The following is a 16576-nucleotide window of genomic DNA, read 5'->3' as shown; positions in this document are numbered from 1 at the left end:
ATCTTGTAATTTGGTGCCCTAGATTAGAAGACTAGAAACTTTAATCCAAATCATAAGATAATGCCGTTGGTTGATGCTATTGATAAGATAAAAAGGGGTATGTTGTGTCAATGTTTGACAGTTGACGAATACGAAACAAGACAAAACTGTGAGAATGTCTTGATTCAAATCCTTCAGATATTGTTTAAAAATAAATGTGTCTGACTTTTTGGAACGCATATGGTACACCCCTTGTTAAGTTATTTGGTTGCAAATAGGTCAGAATTATTATGTATGTTGTGTGTAATAAGCTGGAATCAACTCATCATGTGGAGTCAACTTGTCGGAATGATGAAGCAAACATTTCATTACAATGTCGACATGCTAATATAAATTTAATGACATAGTAATACGAAGTCGACAACTTGCATACAACTTATTAATTGACCAAGTCGACAACTTGTGTAGTCGTTGATGAGGATACAACCACGTGACCATTTTGGAAAAACATATAACATTATAAAAAAAAGTAAAAAATAACAATATTTCTGACATAAGGGAGATATCCCCAAACCACCTGGTCCCAGTGGCGTTGTTAGGTCATTTTTACGTGTACGCCCGACCCTTGGCGAGGGGTCCGAGGACCCACAATGGGTCCATATCAAACAAAAGCTGGAAGTGGGTTATAGCTAGCGAGCGAAGCTCCCGGAAGCAAGCGATTTGTCTAGAATGAGCACCATTCCTGTAATTAAAAAATCATCAGCAGCAACATACTTTAGATTCTAAACGGTTCATTTGTTATGTTAAATTATTCAATTTATTAATTTAAAATATAATGGTTTCAGAGAAAATGTCAAAACCAGTAACTTAGAAATATGTTTAAAAAGAGTCGTGGGGTAAAGTCCTCAACCAACCTAAACACCTTTATATGTTTAGCAGATAATAAATTGCTTTAAAAAAAGGGGCAGTGAGTATAGAACTCACAGTATAGATTCAGACTTGACAGAAAAGAAAAAAAATATGTAATATGATACCATTTGGCTGAAAAATAAATTTCGTCAATTTGATTGGCAATTACAAGCCAGTGAAGAAAGAATTACAAAGCTGGTGTACTTCTATCAAGTTCTTTTTATTTTCTTTAGATTAAAATATATTTTGTATCAAAATTCAAGTGTACGCCCTGGCGTTTTGACGTAAACGTAGCTATGCGCCTAGGTCGAGCGTATATTTTCCATATAGTTCTCAAACGGAAGCACTTTTATAAAAATTCATGAAGGATTTCACAGAACCCTTTTTCTCGAATGGGATTGCTGCTGTTAGTGTAGAGTTGTAATGTTGACGTTAAAAATTCATTTTTCTGTTACAAACAACATTTAAATAATAGTTTTTTTTTCTGTAGCTGCTATATCTTGATCTAGAAGATTATCTAAGTCTTCTATACAAGTTTTATAACAATCAAAAAGCATATCTTTCTGTTCCGTAGTATCTATGTAGTTGATCCCTTTTCTACAATAAAGATTCGTTCGATTTATTACTCCATTCCAGGCCCTTTTGTTTTCCCGTAACACACATAAAAGCCACATAGTTTTTTTTAATTGGCAATCACATCACTGTGTTTGCTTAAAATTCAATGGCAAATATCTTATGAGATTCTAGCTGCACGGCCGGTATCAAGATTAATGACATATGAAGTTCTATTCTATATGCAGCTCCAAGTTTAGTATTAAATTAATTACGGCAGACTTAGCATCACTTCTAGATCTGCAATATCAATATTTATTACAACAGAGGTTATAGTGCCATGTCCGGTAACAAGATTCATTACAGAAGAGATTCTAGCTACACGTTCGGGGATCAGTATCAAAATTAATTACAGAAGAGGTTCTAGCTGCACGTTTGATATTACACATATTACATCAGCTTAGCTATTCTTACGAGCCATGGTATATTCATACACGCATTGTGTTCCAGTTAAATTGCTCCTAGATATGGACAAAACGAAAATAAAGCTTTAAGGTCAGTGCCATTTATACATGTTTTCTTTACGGTAACATTGATGTGTAACGTGTGTATGATACATGTATAATACGATACGTTATCTAGATGTTCATGGTTTATCATACGATACATTATTTAGATGAAAACTAGGTTAAGTTTATCTTTTTTTTTAGATATTTTGTATTATCTCAGACAATTTTGGATCGAAAAACATGGCTAGCTTCAGAGAAAAAGTTGTTCTTGTTACAGGTAGGAATCATGTTCTACTATACGTCGAACTTTTCTAAAACATGTGAAAATTATTGAATTTGCTGTGTATTACATAATGCATAGGTGTATATATTTTTTCATAATGATAGATTACTTACTGACTGACCGAGAGACGTCCTTGGCGATAATGATTACCTTGTCGTAAAAATACAAGGATACATTAATTCAAAATCACGAAAGAAATTTAATTCTAGTTTAGTTACAACAATAAAAATTATGATAATACCTCTTTTGAAAAAGCAGAACACTGGTAGTGAGGGTACGGACGGGGGTTTACAGAATAGAGAATTAAAGGGGGTAAACATAAAGAATACAGAAAAATGGAACAAAAAATAAAGAATAGAGAATAATAGTAAAAACAGTATAAAGAATATAGCAAAATGGTCTAAAAATTTAAGAAAACAAAAATGACCCCCATCAAGACCCCAAATATTGTAAGACTGAAGATTCCTAACATTGTTATATTTCACTTTGAATTTATAGATTATCGTTGATATTCTCAACGAGATTGATTTTCTCGCTTGAACCGGTACGGCGAAAACGAAAAAAAGCAATCGAGTTGAGTGACCAATGATAAGACTTTGCATGGTTGAGTACATAGCTGCTATCAATATCTATGTAGCAGCTAGTCTATAGCTACATGTTCAATAGTCAAAATCTACGTAGTAATACGTAGCAGCTAAGATATTGAACGCGGCCCTGTTTATTGCTATTTTACATATGACGACGTTGTCGATTTCATGTCAATTTCATAATCAACGCCACGTGCCTCCTTAGTTTCTAGCAATAATTGTTCATCTCAAGCGAGTAGCATGATATGAAAAATAGATCAAAAATAGATCAAAGGAAAAATGCCCAAAAAAGCGATAATTAAATTTATTTCACTAAAGCCCCCTCGTGGGGTATGACGTACAATATGTTAACAAACAATAAAAGTGTAAACATAATTAAATTAAAACAACATGGTAAACAATGTGCAATAATAGTATATAATAATAACTATTTAAACCACTGGGTCGATGCCACTGCTGGTGGACGTTTCGTCCCCGATGGTTTCACCAGTCCAGTAGTCAACACTTCGGTGTTGACATGAATATCAATAATGTGGCCATTTTTATGAATTTCAAATGTTTACAAAACTTTCGAAAAACTAAGGATTTTTTTATCCCAGGTATAGAGTACCTTATCCGTTTTTGGCACAATTTTGGGGAATTTTGGATCCTCATTGTACTTGTTTGGCTTCATACATATTTTGATATGAGCGTCACTGATGAGTCTTATGTAGACTAAATCGGGTCAGGCGTACTAAAGTATTCTCCTGGAACCTTTGAAAACTATTATATAATATGTAATGAATACTGATATGTGCCAGGATGTACACATTATAGTGTAAACATAATTAAGCAAATGTTTTAAAAGGTTTTAATAACACTTTTTTAAAATTTCAAAAGAATAAAAAGACTGAGATATTGGGTACATGTCAATAAAACAGCAACAAAACAACACAAAAAATCCAATGCTAACTAATAAATCTAAAACGCCGAGCGGTATGCAAGTGCATTTTTGAGACAGACCTACGCAAATGTTAATCTTACTATAACGAACTCCAACTGTTTCAAACGTTAATTTATCAATCTAATATTGTGTGATGCCTTATCACTAAATATGGTTACACACGAATTTAAAAGGAGCAACACGATCGGTGTTACTGGCAAAACAGGAAATGTTGACATTTTCTGAGAACCTGACATGACCCTCGGATTTTTGCTGTTCGCATTGCTCAATATTTAGCTTCTGTGTAGTGTACTTTTTAATCAGTTGTTTGTCTATTTGTCATTTTCCGTGTACTATGTTACCGTCTGTATGTCTTCCGCTTAATCATTTGTTTTTAACTGTCAATTAATATGTTTTAGACTTTTTACTCTTGAATTGACACAAAAGTACTCCGTGAATTGTGACATCAGTAAAAATAAGAAAATAAAGGCCTTCTAAAATTATAACAACATGCAGAGTTAAATGGCTGTTCTAGAGGTTTGGGGGTTCCGAGGGTCGGAACCCCCTCATTTGATTGATTTATTTCTTTCTATTTGTTTATTTTTTTATTATTTATGTGAACGTTTTATGGTGTTCCGGCAGTTGCAACCCTCAGTTTTCAAAATGGCTGGTTCTGCACCTGTAGATTGTGTTTATATTAATCTTTTAGGAGCAAGTTCTGGCATAGGAGAAGCCATCGCTTATAAGTTAGCAGAACATGGGGCAACATTATTTTTAGTAGCTCTTGAAGAGGACAAATTGCAAATTGTACAACAAAAGTGCAGGGAAAAGGGTTTAGCAGAAGAACAAGTAAGTTATCTAGATCTTGATATGAATTCAATTTTGTCGCTCATTTATCAAGATCATCATAATAGTTTTACAAAATGTATACTCAAGCTTGTTTTTTAGTGTTTCATAAAATAACATTGAAATACCTGGATTGAAGGATGAATAAATTACCGTTAAACGTCCAGTAGCAAATGTTACACGTATAGTAGGACGAGAAGATGTCAATGTGATACGAACATGAACCCTGCTTTATTTTTTACCGACACGTTATAAAATATAAAGATACGAGGATTTTGTATGATTGCCAATGAGAAAAGTCCAATGACACAAAAATTCACAACTATAAGTCACCGTACGACTTTTAACAATAAGCAAAGCCTCTACCGCATAGTTACTAGTTTGCAAGATAACAGTGCTCGTCAATATATATTACCATGCCTGCACATGTTAGTCTGAATCCGAACTGACCACGTGGTCTTTGTCGTACGCTTTTAAAAAAAAACTCTCCCATTCGAGGCCAGAATGCTAACACGAAATTTCTGTAATTACTCTGTTTTTAATAAAGCACATATTTTGATTTTAGTCATTGACATATATGTATGACTCAAATCTATGGCGGGTTCCAAATCTATGGCAGATTCCTAATCTATGGCAAATATGACGTTACAAACGCCAAACAAATCAAATCTAAGGCAGATTTTTGTTGTCTCCAAATCTATGGCAGATTTTTGTTTTCTCCAAATCTATGGCAAATTTCGGAATTACGTAATTTTCCATGAAAAGAGTAAAACATAACGTCACAATAAAATAACGCCATATAATGCGCCGACTTCAGCAAAGTTGTTGGCTCCCTAAATTTTCCTGAAGTCTTGTGTTAAAATACTCGGAAAAAGAACAATTTACAGGTCACCAGTATAAAAAGATTAATTAACGCTGAAATAAATATTATAAGAAAAATCAAACTGTTTAATTTGTTGTTATAAAAGACTGTGTTCTTTTTTGTTGAGGGACTTCCTTTTTTTCCAGTTGTTTTAATTACTGGATTAAACAGGTACCGTGCACAGATTAGGAAATGCTTTCTGTGGAAGATCATTTTATTTCTGTATTATGGTACATTACTCCTACCCTTTTTCTGGTTGACATCATGATTTGGTTGACCACTATGGAATTTGTATTTCAAAAATGTTTACATACATAGTCCCGTTGTCGTACATTTCAACTTACTTATGACAAGTCCGTGATTGTATAAGTACTGCCTTGTTCTACATTTGCACAAAATCAAATCTGACATAGATTGGGAAACAACAAAAATCCTCTATAGATTTAGAATTTATGAAATTTGCCATAAATTAGGATTTTTAAAAATCTGCCATTCATTTGGGATGGCATATTTACTATAGATTTGGAATCTGCCATTCATCTGGAACCCAACACAGATTTGAGTCCTACATATATATTGTAAAGACATTTAAATTGGGGTCTGGATGAGTTTTACAGAGTAAAAATACCAAGCCAAATCTACAGAGAAATGAGGGTCTGGATGGTTTTTACAGATTAGAGAATAATGAGCAAAATCTTCAGCAAAATGGGGGTCTGGATAGGATTTACACAGTAGAGAATAATGAGCCAATACTCTAGCAAAATAGGGGTCTTGATGGGTTTACCGATTACAGAATGATGAGCAAAATCTACAGCAAAATGGGGGTCTGGATGGGTTTTACAGTGTAGAGAATAAGGAGTCAAATCTACAGCAAAATTGGGGTCTGGAGGGCTTTACAGAGTAGAAAGTAATGAGCAAAATCTACACCAAAATGGGGGTCTGGATGGGTTTTACAGGGTAGAGTAAAATAAGCTAAATCTTCAGAAAAATGAGGGTCTGGATGGTTTTTACAGATTAGAGAATAATGAGCAAAATCTACAGCAAAATGGGGGTCTGGATGGGATTTAAAGAGTAAAGAAAACTGAGCAAAATCTATATCAAAATGGGGGTCTGATAGGTTTTACACAGTTCAGAATAATGAGCCAAAATGAATATTCTGCATCACCAAGTGCAAGAATCAATCGTGTGCAAAACTGAAAATAAAAATAGGCATGCGCAGCAGCAGATGAAAATGAAAAGTAAATTAGAAAAAAATCCTGTTAAAGGGGCATGCATTAGAAGAGGGACGAAATATACCAAAGGGCTGTCAATTCATTTTCATGGAAGTGATTCAAATTCTCATATTTGATTTATAATTTACCGATAGGTATATCGAACTAAAAAATGGTCCGAAGTGAAGATGCATGGACTCAGATACATCCACATTTCGTGTGTATTTAAGCCTAGACGCCATTTAATTAACCACAGAGTTGATCTAGAAGACTGCCATCGATCATATAACCCGATACAAACTTAAAGATAGATATAGATAGTTAGCAAAACGTGCAACTCTAGGTAGTTTGATTTCATTTTATAGATTACACAAATATGTTAATTATCGTTTTTACCTGCTGTATAAGAACGAGTTTTGTGGATCAAATTAGTCAACCAAATGGTTTACCCTTGTTTTACTTTCAATGTTGGCATTCTTTTCCTTTAGATAGCCGAAGACGACTGGTTGATGCGTTATCCATCTCTAACGAAGGGGTTAAATAGAAGGTGACATGAATACGGTTTCAATGGGATCGAACTATTCACTTGCAAATAAATAATTACTCAGCGATGTTTCTTAGCTTATTTTGACAAAATTTAACCAAACTGGCTGATAAAAGCGAATTATTGTTTCACTATTTCACTTGCAGTAATGATAGAACAAAAATATCTGAGAGATAATATTCATTACTCTCACATCAAATATCAAATTTTAATTGACTGGTGTAAGAAACCATCGCATGTAGATGTATTAACGAAGTTTGTGAAATTCGACGCATTACAACGTGTGTAGAAGTCTGCCCACAACTTTTTAATGTTTTCAGGAGATTCGTTGAACAAGTTAACAGCGGTAAATGTTAGCTGAAGAATCAGGAAATATGGTTTTCATGTATCAGAAATTACGTTAAATATTGTTAAAAATGACGAATTAACTTGTTAGCTTATATGTAACACATTGTATACTTTACACCAAATGTTTTCGCGCAACGATTTATTTTCGCGTCTTTCTCGAGTAGAAAAATAACGCGAAAATAAATCGTCGCGAAGAAGTAAATCTTTATTAAACTACATCAATTAAATGAGAAAATCGCGAACTTAAAAACCGCAAAATTGACTTTAATTGGTATAATGCGAAAAAGTACCCGCGAAAATAGATTGGTTTACAGTATACACGGGTTATGATCTTCTCATATATGTTATGATGGTACGATACTAAACCCCTCGCGGGAAGGATTGTGTCTGATATTCTTGTGATGAAGACATAATCTTTCAATCAGTTTAATTGAAGTCTGGAGCTTGCATGTCAGTTAACTGCTAATAGTCTGATGTTATTTATGTATTATTGTCATTTTGTTTATTTTCTTTGGTTACATCTTCTTACATCTCCCATGTAATGTATAAGCATGATTATATTTTCTTCTTAGATAGGGTATTGCAGTGGTGACTTATCTAAATCAGCCTTCAGGGAAGAAATTGTAAGGAACCTGATACAAAAATTTGGAAGATTGGATATATTGGTTTGTTTTATATGATATAAATGCACCTTTTTGTTCACCATTGTAACCACCAAGGAAGCAGCGACCTAACAGAACTAAGTCGACTTTCAGTTAATATTCGGTACACAGATACAAAATTTTATTATTTCTATATGACATAGTGCTAACATTGGAAATGATACCTTTCAAATTTAAGTTTTGTAATCGGAACGTATCAACATATTCTAAAATGTTTATCATTAATCGTCTAGATACAGTTATATTTACATTGTAAATATAAAGGAATTTGATGAGACTGTCACCAAGGTTTGGCGCTATAAAACAAACTAAAAAATGATACCTTTCTAATTTAAAGTTTTGTACTCGGAATGTATCAAAGTGTTCCAAAATGTTTATCATTAATGTGGTACCCAACACTACAGGGAGATAACTCTGTAAAAATCAGTTAAACGTTTTAATCACATTGTATTGTTAAGGAAATATTAAGCTTCTCAATGATCAAAATTAGTGTCTGTTAAACTGCTTCATATCCAACCACTTTTTTTTACCTAGAAGTGATTGGTTCAAGTTTATTGAAACTTTTATATTCTTTTCAAAGGGGAAAAGTTAATATTTTTCAATTTTTTTTTTATGAAAATTAAACGAGCCAACTTAATTTTAGTCAAAATGTTAGATACCACCTTAATCGTCTAAATACAGTTTGAAAGAATACAATTTAGAATTAAAAAAGAAGGACGAAAGATACCAGAGGGACAGTCAAACTCATAAATCGAAAATAATCTGACAACGCCATGACTAAAAATGAAAAGGACAAACAGCCACAAAATAGTGCACACGACACATCATGGAAAACTAAAGAATTAACAACACGAACCCAACCACAAAATAGGGGTGATCTTAAGTGCTCCGGAAGGGTAGGCAGATCCTGCTCCACATGTGGCACCCGTCGTGCTGCTTATGAGATAAATAGTCTAATTAACATGTACTACATGTAGCCTTACACCTGTCATATAAATAAAAATCTTTGTCAACGATATACTTTCACTTAGAACAAGACATATATATATATATTATCAAATTTTTTTAGGATTTATCATTCACAATGTCTTGAACGAATGATACATCACAAAGAAGTAAAGCTTAGCTAACTTTTATAGTAGTATCAGGACCGAAAACGTTTGTTTCTCTAAAGAAAAGTCATACTCAAAGATTAAATATCTTGTAGATTTTTAAAGTATTTTAGAATCTGTATTTACATAGAAGTGTTATGTATCGACAACACGTTCAGGTTTTGGCAATAAAAAAAAGAATGCAAATTAGTTCAGTTATTCATTTTGCCACACAAATACAAGGATAAGATATCGATAAAATTGATGACAGAAAAATAGAATCAAGTAGGTTTTCATTGCAAAACATAACAATAAAACTTCTGCTGAAAGTGTAACTACATCTAGTAAATTTAAGATAATGACACTAATCTTGTTTTACAATGTATCAAAACATATTGTTCTTATAGAATATGAGAAAAGATAAAATGATTATTTATTTCTTCTATGCAAATAAGATAAAGGAAGTACCAATTCTTCGTGGCTAACGCCACTCAGATATGAGAAGACTATATCTCATATATCTATATACTTTTCAGGCTGATATTGCAGGCTCTGTTTTGTTTTCAAGTGTAAGTGAAACTAAGGAAGAGGATTACGACAGATTCGTCAATGTAAACCAGAAGGCGAAATTATTCCTTGCACAACTATGCTTGCCTTATCTCAAAGAAACAAAAGGTTTGTTTGTATGAGGGAAAACTAGATTCTTTCTGCCACAACTTTGCATGCCTTATCTAAGAGAAACACAAGAATTGTTTGCATGGGGAAAAACTAAATTCTTTCTGTCACAATTATGCTTGCTTTATCTCAAAGAAACAAAAAGTTTTTTAGAATGAGGGAAAACTTAATTCTATCTGTCACAATGTTGCTTGCCTTATTCTCTCAAAGAAACAAAAGGTTGTTTAGAATGAGGGAAAACTAAATTCTTTCTGTCACAATTTTGCTTGCCTTATCTCAAAGAAACAACAGGTTTGTAAGTATGAGAGAAAACTAAATTCTTTCTGTCACAACTATGCTTGCCTTATATCAAAGAAACAACAGGTTTGTTAGTATGAGGTAAAACTAAATTATTTCTGTCACAATTGTGCTTACCTTATCTCAAAGAAACAAAATGTTTGTTAGTATGAGACAAAACTAAATTCTTTCTGTAACAACTATGCTTGCATTATCTCAAAAGAACAATAAGTTTGTTAGTATGAGGGAAAACTAAATTATTTCTGTCACATTTATGCTTGCCTTATCTCAAAGAAACAATAGTTTTGTTAATATGAGGGAACTATAAATTCTTTCTGTAACAACCATGCTTGCCTCATCTCAAAGAAACAACATATTTGTTCACCAGGTTAATATGATGGAAAACTAAATTCTTTCTGTAACAACTATGCTTGCCTTATCTCAAAGAACAATAAGTGTGTAAGTATGAGGAAAAACTAAATTATTTTTGTCACAATTATGCTTGCCTGATCTCAAAGAAAAAAAGTTTGTTAGTATGAGGGAAAATTAAATTATTTCTGGCACAAATATGCTTGCCTTATCTCAAGGAAACAACAGTTTTGTTAATATGAGGGAAAACTAAATTATTTCTGTCACAATTGTGCTTGCCTTATCTGAAAGAAACAACAGATGTGTTAGTTTGAGGTAAAATTAAATTATTTCTGTCACAATAATGCTTACCTTATCTCAAAAAAACAAAATGTTTATTAGTATGAGAGAAAACTAAATTATTTCTGTAACAACTATGCTTGCCTTATCTCAAAAGAACAATAAGTTTGTTAATATGAGGAAAAACTATATGTTTTCTGTCACAATTTTGTTTGCCTTATCTCAAAGAATCAACAGGTTTGTTAGTATGAGAGAAAACTTAATTATTTCTGTCACGACTATGCTTGTTTCATCTCAAAGAAACAAAAGGTTTGCTTGTTTGAGGGAAAGCTAAATCATTTCTGTCACAATTATGCTTTCCTTATCTGAAAGAAACAAAAGGTTTGTTTTGTATAAGGGAAAGCTAAATTAGTTTTGTCACAGTTATGCTTGCCTTATCTCAAAGAATCAAAAGGTTTGTTTGTATGAGGGTAACTAAATTCTTTCTAGCACAACTATGCTTGCCTTATCTCAAAGAAACAAAATGTATGTTTGTATAAGGGATAAATAAATTATATCTGTCACAATTATACTTGCCTCATCTCAAAGTAATTAAAGATTTGTTTGTATGAGGTAAAACTGAATTCTGTTGGGCACAACTATGCTTGCCTTAATATCTAAAAGAAACAAAGGTTTGTTTGTATGAGGGAAAACTAAATTCTTTCTGTCACCACTATGTTTGTCTTATCTCAAAGCTAAAAAAGTTTTGTTTTTCAATTTTCAAATGTTTTTGCAATGTCATACTTAAAGAGAATGCAACACACAATGAAAAATACATTGTAGGGTTACTTTTATTGCATCAAAAATCGAAATGAATATGCATTTTTTTTACAACATATGTGGAATATAGCATTTATAAGTAAACTGTTATGTAAACAAATTCGTCTCTTTTTGATACACACAATCATAAGAGACGGCGTATGAATCTAAACATACTTTTAAGTAATTAAAATTTTCGATGTAGGTAATATAATCTACCTGTCAAGTATCTGTTCCACGATACCGGTAAGTATATTGAATTTATAATTTAATATGTTATGTATATTCTTCTGATCAGACATCAAATTAAAAAAAATGAAATCGTACAGTTCCGTTCGAACACCATTAATTGAAACGGCAACACAACCAACACATTCATATGTCAATATACTGTCTTCAACAATAATTTGTATACAATTCGGTGTTTCAGAATCTAATGCATCCTTGGTAATATTGTCAAAAGTGTACACCAAAACGTCATTTTCATTTTGGTGTACGAACAATGAAATTATCCTTGATTCATGCTGTTTAATTGCCATCTGAATAGGAAAGCAGTTTTCTTCGGAATTAAGTTAATCATAAATGAGCACTTAAAACATTGTAAAAGATAAAAAGAAAGCCACAAATGTTTGCATCATATAATCTACCATAAAAGCACATTTGGAACATGTGGACTGCATAAATCATTTCACTTCTTAGTAACTTGGTTACTTAAATTGCAATATAAATTTGTATATGAAATGCAAAATTACTATGTAAAATTGAAATGAAAATAAAAACAAAATGTTTGTATGTTTTTCAGCTACCGACCATAGTAGTTTACTGTATGGCAAAAGTAGCTATTGATATGCTTACAAAATGTCTAGCCAAAGGTAAAAGATATTTATTATACAGTAATATGTCTAGATGAACCAGTGAAAATAATTATTAAATTTTCTGACTTGTAATTGATTGCAAAGACTATTTCAATATAAAAAGACTTTTAACAAATTTCTTTTGTGATTGTACAGATCTTGATATCATTTTTATCTTTTGTGTACCTGTCCATTTTTCTTATCTAACGTTTATTTAAATAAGTTTTGCAATAGTTACACCAAATTATTGGTCACTTACGTTCAAAACCTTTGTTAGAACACTCCCTCTTCTTTTTCAAAAATGTGTTGAGCTCTATTTGCATGTTAAAAACACTAGATATTAACGGGCGTTTAAAATTATAATCCTGGTACTTTTGATAACTATTAACTTTAATTTCTTGACGCATACAGTTTATGAACAAATCATTGAAACAAAATGTTGAATAAATAAATTTCTTTCAGAACTAGGTCCTCACGGTGTAAGAGTGAATGCTATCAAGTAAGTTCTAATTAGTTGGTGATGTAGTAACTAGATCGTTGTTACCAAATACCTTGATTTACCTTAACCTTCAGTTCCAGATATTTAAAAATTGTTTAACAGAAAAGATGTGATTTCAATACACAATATTTATTACCATTTGCTTCTAAATAGGCAGAGACCATGGTTTATCCTGCATTGTCCTGTATTCCTAAGAGAAATCTTGTGTCTTTTAAGTGTTATTAGTTGCATTCAGCTTTATAGCAATCCACTGAGTCAGGCTCTTTCAAACTGATATTTACGTTTGTTCTAATGATGTTCTTTTAACCCAGTGTACAAGTGTCCAAGCTCTCACAAACATGTTTACCCTACCACATTCTGAATGCGCATGTAAAATGAAAAACGTTCCCCTCCAAGTGTACTTCGGTACAGACATGATTTATAGCAAACTTTTCTAAAATTGTCCATTTATAAGTTTTGAAATTATAAAGTAATTAAGGTCTCAACTCCCTCATGCAAAGTCGGCTTTAGATAGATTTGACTATTTTTCTAGGTTATTTATTGTCATATAGCTCTTCAATTGTTTCGGTTCTTATAAATTCTTGGCTTTCAAATATTTGGCTTTTAGCGTTCCTGAGGAAAGTAAATCCAGAAAAACGTTCCGAACGCGCCATGAAATGAATTTAACGTGTTGTTTTCAATTTTGTTGCAAAAGTTACATGTTTAAGGGAAATAACGAAAGAAAGATATTTAAAGTTGATAAAATATGATGACAATAATAAGATTACTATATAATAACAAATGCCGAATGTTGTCATTCTATTTCTTAGGTTTGTTTCTTTTCAGAAAGATGATTTCTTATATTTAAATTTAATCTATTGTAATATTCATTATTTATCTATCTTTTTGTTAGTTAATCGTACATATGTAACTTTATTGTATTGTATTATCAAATTGTAGTCCTGGTTACATTGTTGATACCAATATTCTTCGTAATAGTACTTTGAAGACTACAGATGAAGACCAAAAGAAGGTTTTATACACATATTGTTCCGTCAATCATTATACAATATTAGGTCAATGTCAGGAAAATATAAACTTTTTTATATGAGGCTAGGATACTGGGAAAGGGCGAGGTACAAAAAATCTATATTTTCATGACATTGACCTAATATTTTTTTTTATACTGAAACTCAAATTAATACACTAATAACTTTTTAAATCGTAACACAAATACCATCCCTTAATGGACCCCGGATTGGAGAGAAAGTGTACCATTATATAGATAAGTATATACATAACACATAGCTGAGAGGGTGATAGAGCAGGTTGGTACCCCGAGAAAACATATTCAACAACGGCGAAGCCAAGGTTGACAATGCTTTTTAGAGGGGTATCAATCTGCTCTATCACCCTTTCAACTATGTGTTATTTAATTTATTATACTGAATGTCCAATTATTATTGTCTTTTACAAATGAATTGTATTTAAAAATATTTCTATATTATCACGTACTTTACAACGTAACGGGCATTAGAAAATTAACAGAAGTGAAGTAAATAGACAATAATGATACATTGACTTGACCTATCAACAATGTAAGGATTCGGCCCGAAACAGGAAAAACAATTTTAAAAGGACTCATATCAGGCGGAGAAATATACATCACAATGAACATGATTAAATGTACATTACATGTGAAATAAATCAATGGTGAACGAAATCTTTTCAGTATGGAATAGAATATCAACAATAAGCATTACACATAATGATGTACAGGGTTAATGAAAAAGGTTAACAAGTGAAATAAGTTTTTTCCAACAATTGTTAAAGAAATAAGTTTGAGTCGTTCCACGCTTCGTTGTATAGTACATTGGAAAAAAAGACAGATTGAAGAGTTCGTCATAAATATTTAGTTCTGGCTCTACTTTTCAAATATTCATGAGGAAAAGTGATACCAGGTTAGTGACTGTTAATGACATAGACATATACAGTCAACGCATTTTGACTACTCAAATAGAACGAGTGCAGTATGAGGTGTTTTATTTTTTATTTGAAAGTCAGATAATACAATCCGAGCCAAAACGTAGAACTTTTAGTATTGTCTTTAATAACTTGATATAAATTCAATTCATTGTCATATAAATTACCTATTTTTGATTGGTCTATCCAAGAGGGTTACATTAAAAAAACTTGTCAACCGCTCAGCAATGTGATAGAGTAAATTAACGCCCTCCTTTAAGCGAATCAAAATATGGCATTTTAACGTGAAGTATAATAATATGAAATTGACAACATATAAAATACAGCTATGCGTCTTTGTTTCGGAAATAAACACACCTAGTTGCAGTATAAACTATGAATAGAGTCGACCTTTTTTTTATATGATACCTTGTCCTGGTTTTGGATGACGTTTAGTTCTCTTTTGTTTTTTTTTTTTTTTTATTAACCTTCAACGTTTGAATTAGTCTTTGAGTTTTACATATGTTGGCCTCATGTTTTACAGAAGAGTCATTATTTGTCAAAATGTGAATCTTGGGTCAAGTGCATTGCAATTAGAACCGTTAATGTTGTTATTGCAATACCCTCTTAAAAAACCTGACCTGAGCGGATTTTTTTGTGTTTTTTTTAGTCTTTTTTTATCAAGATGCTAACATATATTTTAAATTTTGGATTCCAAAGCATTATGTCTCGAATTTACCTAACATAGATTATTTCCGAAATTCATGTCAACCAAATTTCGATATCTTTGCATCTTGTATTTCAATGTCTAAAATTATCTCTCGTCTTTTTAGTATGCAGACACGGCAGCAGAACAAGCACACCTAAAAAGGGTGGGAAAACCATCAGATGTTGTTTCCCTCTTGCTCTTCTTGGCGTCAGATGAAGCATCGTACATTACCGGGAGTATCAACTATATCGATGGTGGATATCATTTATATCCTTGAACAATATTCCACCTTTTCTGAGATAATTTAGATTTCAGACTTTTAGAGAAATTAACAACCATAAAATATATTCCATGCTATTTGTTATTGATTTTCTGGTCTTGTTGGTAGAACTTCGAAGATTAAGCCCCAACAATTTAAGAAAATACGATAAATGTCGTGGCCTTTCATAGAAAAAAGTAAAAACACAAAAATACTGAACTCCGGGCAAAATTCAAAAAGGAAAATCAAAAATCAAAAGGCAAAATCAAAAGTCCAAACACATCAAACAAATGGATAACAACTGTCATATTCCTGACTTGGTACAGGGATTTTCTAATGTAGAAAATGGTGGATTGAACCTGGTTTTATAGCTAGCTAAACCTCTCACTTGTATGACAGTCGCATCAAATTTCATTATATATGCCGACTTTACTGTGTTTAATTCGCTTTGTTGTAAATACCAGGGTATGCAAACGATCACAAGACTGTAACAAGAAACTCTTGCGCCTGCATCGCACATATACATGTACTCACCGACGATCACACAGAGCCCAACACCTGATAGCTGGATTTATAGATAAGGAGTCGAAGAGTTAAACAAACCAAAAGCAA

The 16576-nt window shown here is 32.3% G+C and overlaps 1 protein-coding gene across 1 annotated transcript; it reads left to right on the top strand.

The window, feature by feature from the left end:
• The first annotated feature begins 2071 nt into the window (after positions 1-2071).
• On the top strand, positions 2072-16062 carry LOC143055355 (3-oxoacyl-[acyl-carrier-protein] reductase FabG-like). Its single transcript, XM_076228492.1, has 9 exons — positions 2072-2226; positions 4451-4590; positions 8125-8217; positions 9842-9980; positions 11908-11948; positions 12505-12574; positions 13019-13055; positions 13995-14067; positions 15830-16062. The coding sequence occupies exons 1-9, from the start codon at positions 2190-2192 to the stop codon at positions 15980-15982; spliced, it is 783 nt and encodes a 260-aa protein (XP_076084607.1). The 5' UTR covers positions 2072-2189; the 3' UTR covers positions 15983-16062.
• The last annotated feature ends 514 nt before the right edge of the window (positions 16063-16576 follow it).

This window comes from Mytilus galloprovincialis, chromosome 12, assembly GCF_965363235.1.
Source record: "Mytilus galloprovincialis chromosome 12, xbMytGall1.hap1.1, whole genome shotgun sequence".
Taxonomy (NCBI): Eukaryota; Metazoa; Mollusca; class Bivalvia; order Mytilida; family Mytilidae; genus Mytilus; species Mytilus galloprovincialis.
Note: the sequence above shows the minus strand (reverse complement) of the source record. Positions and strands in the feature narration are given on the sequence as shown.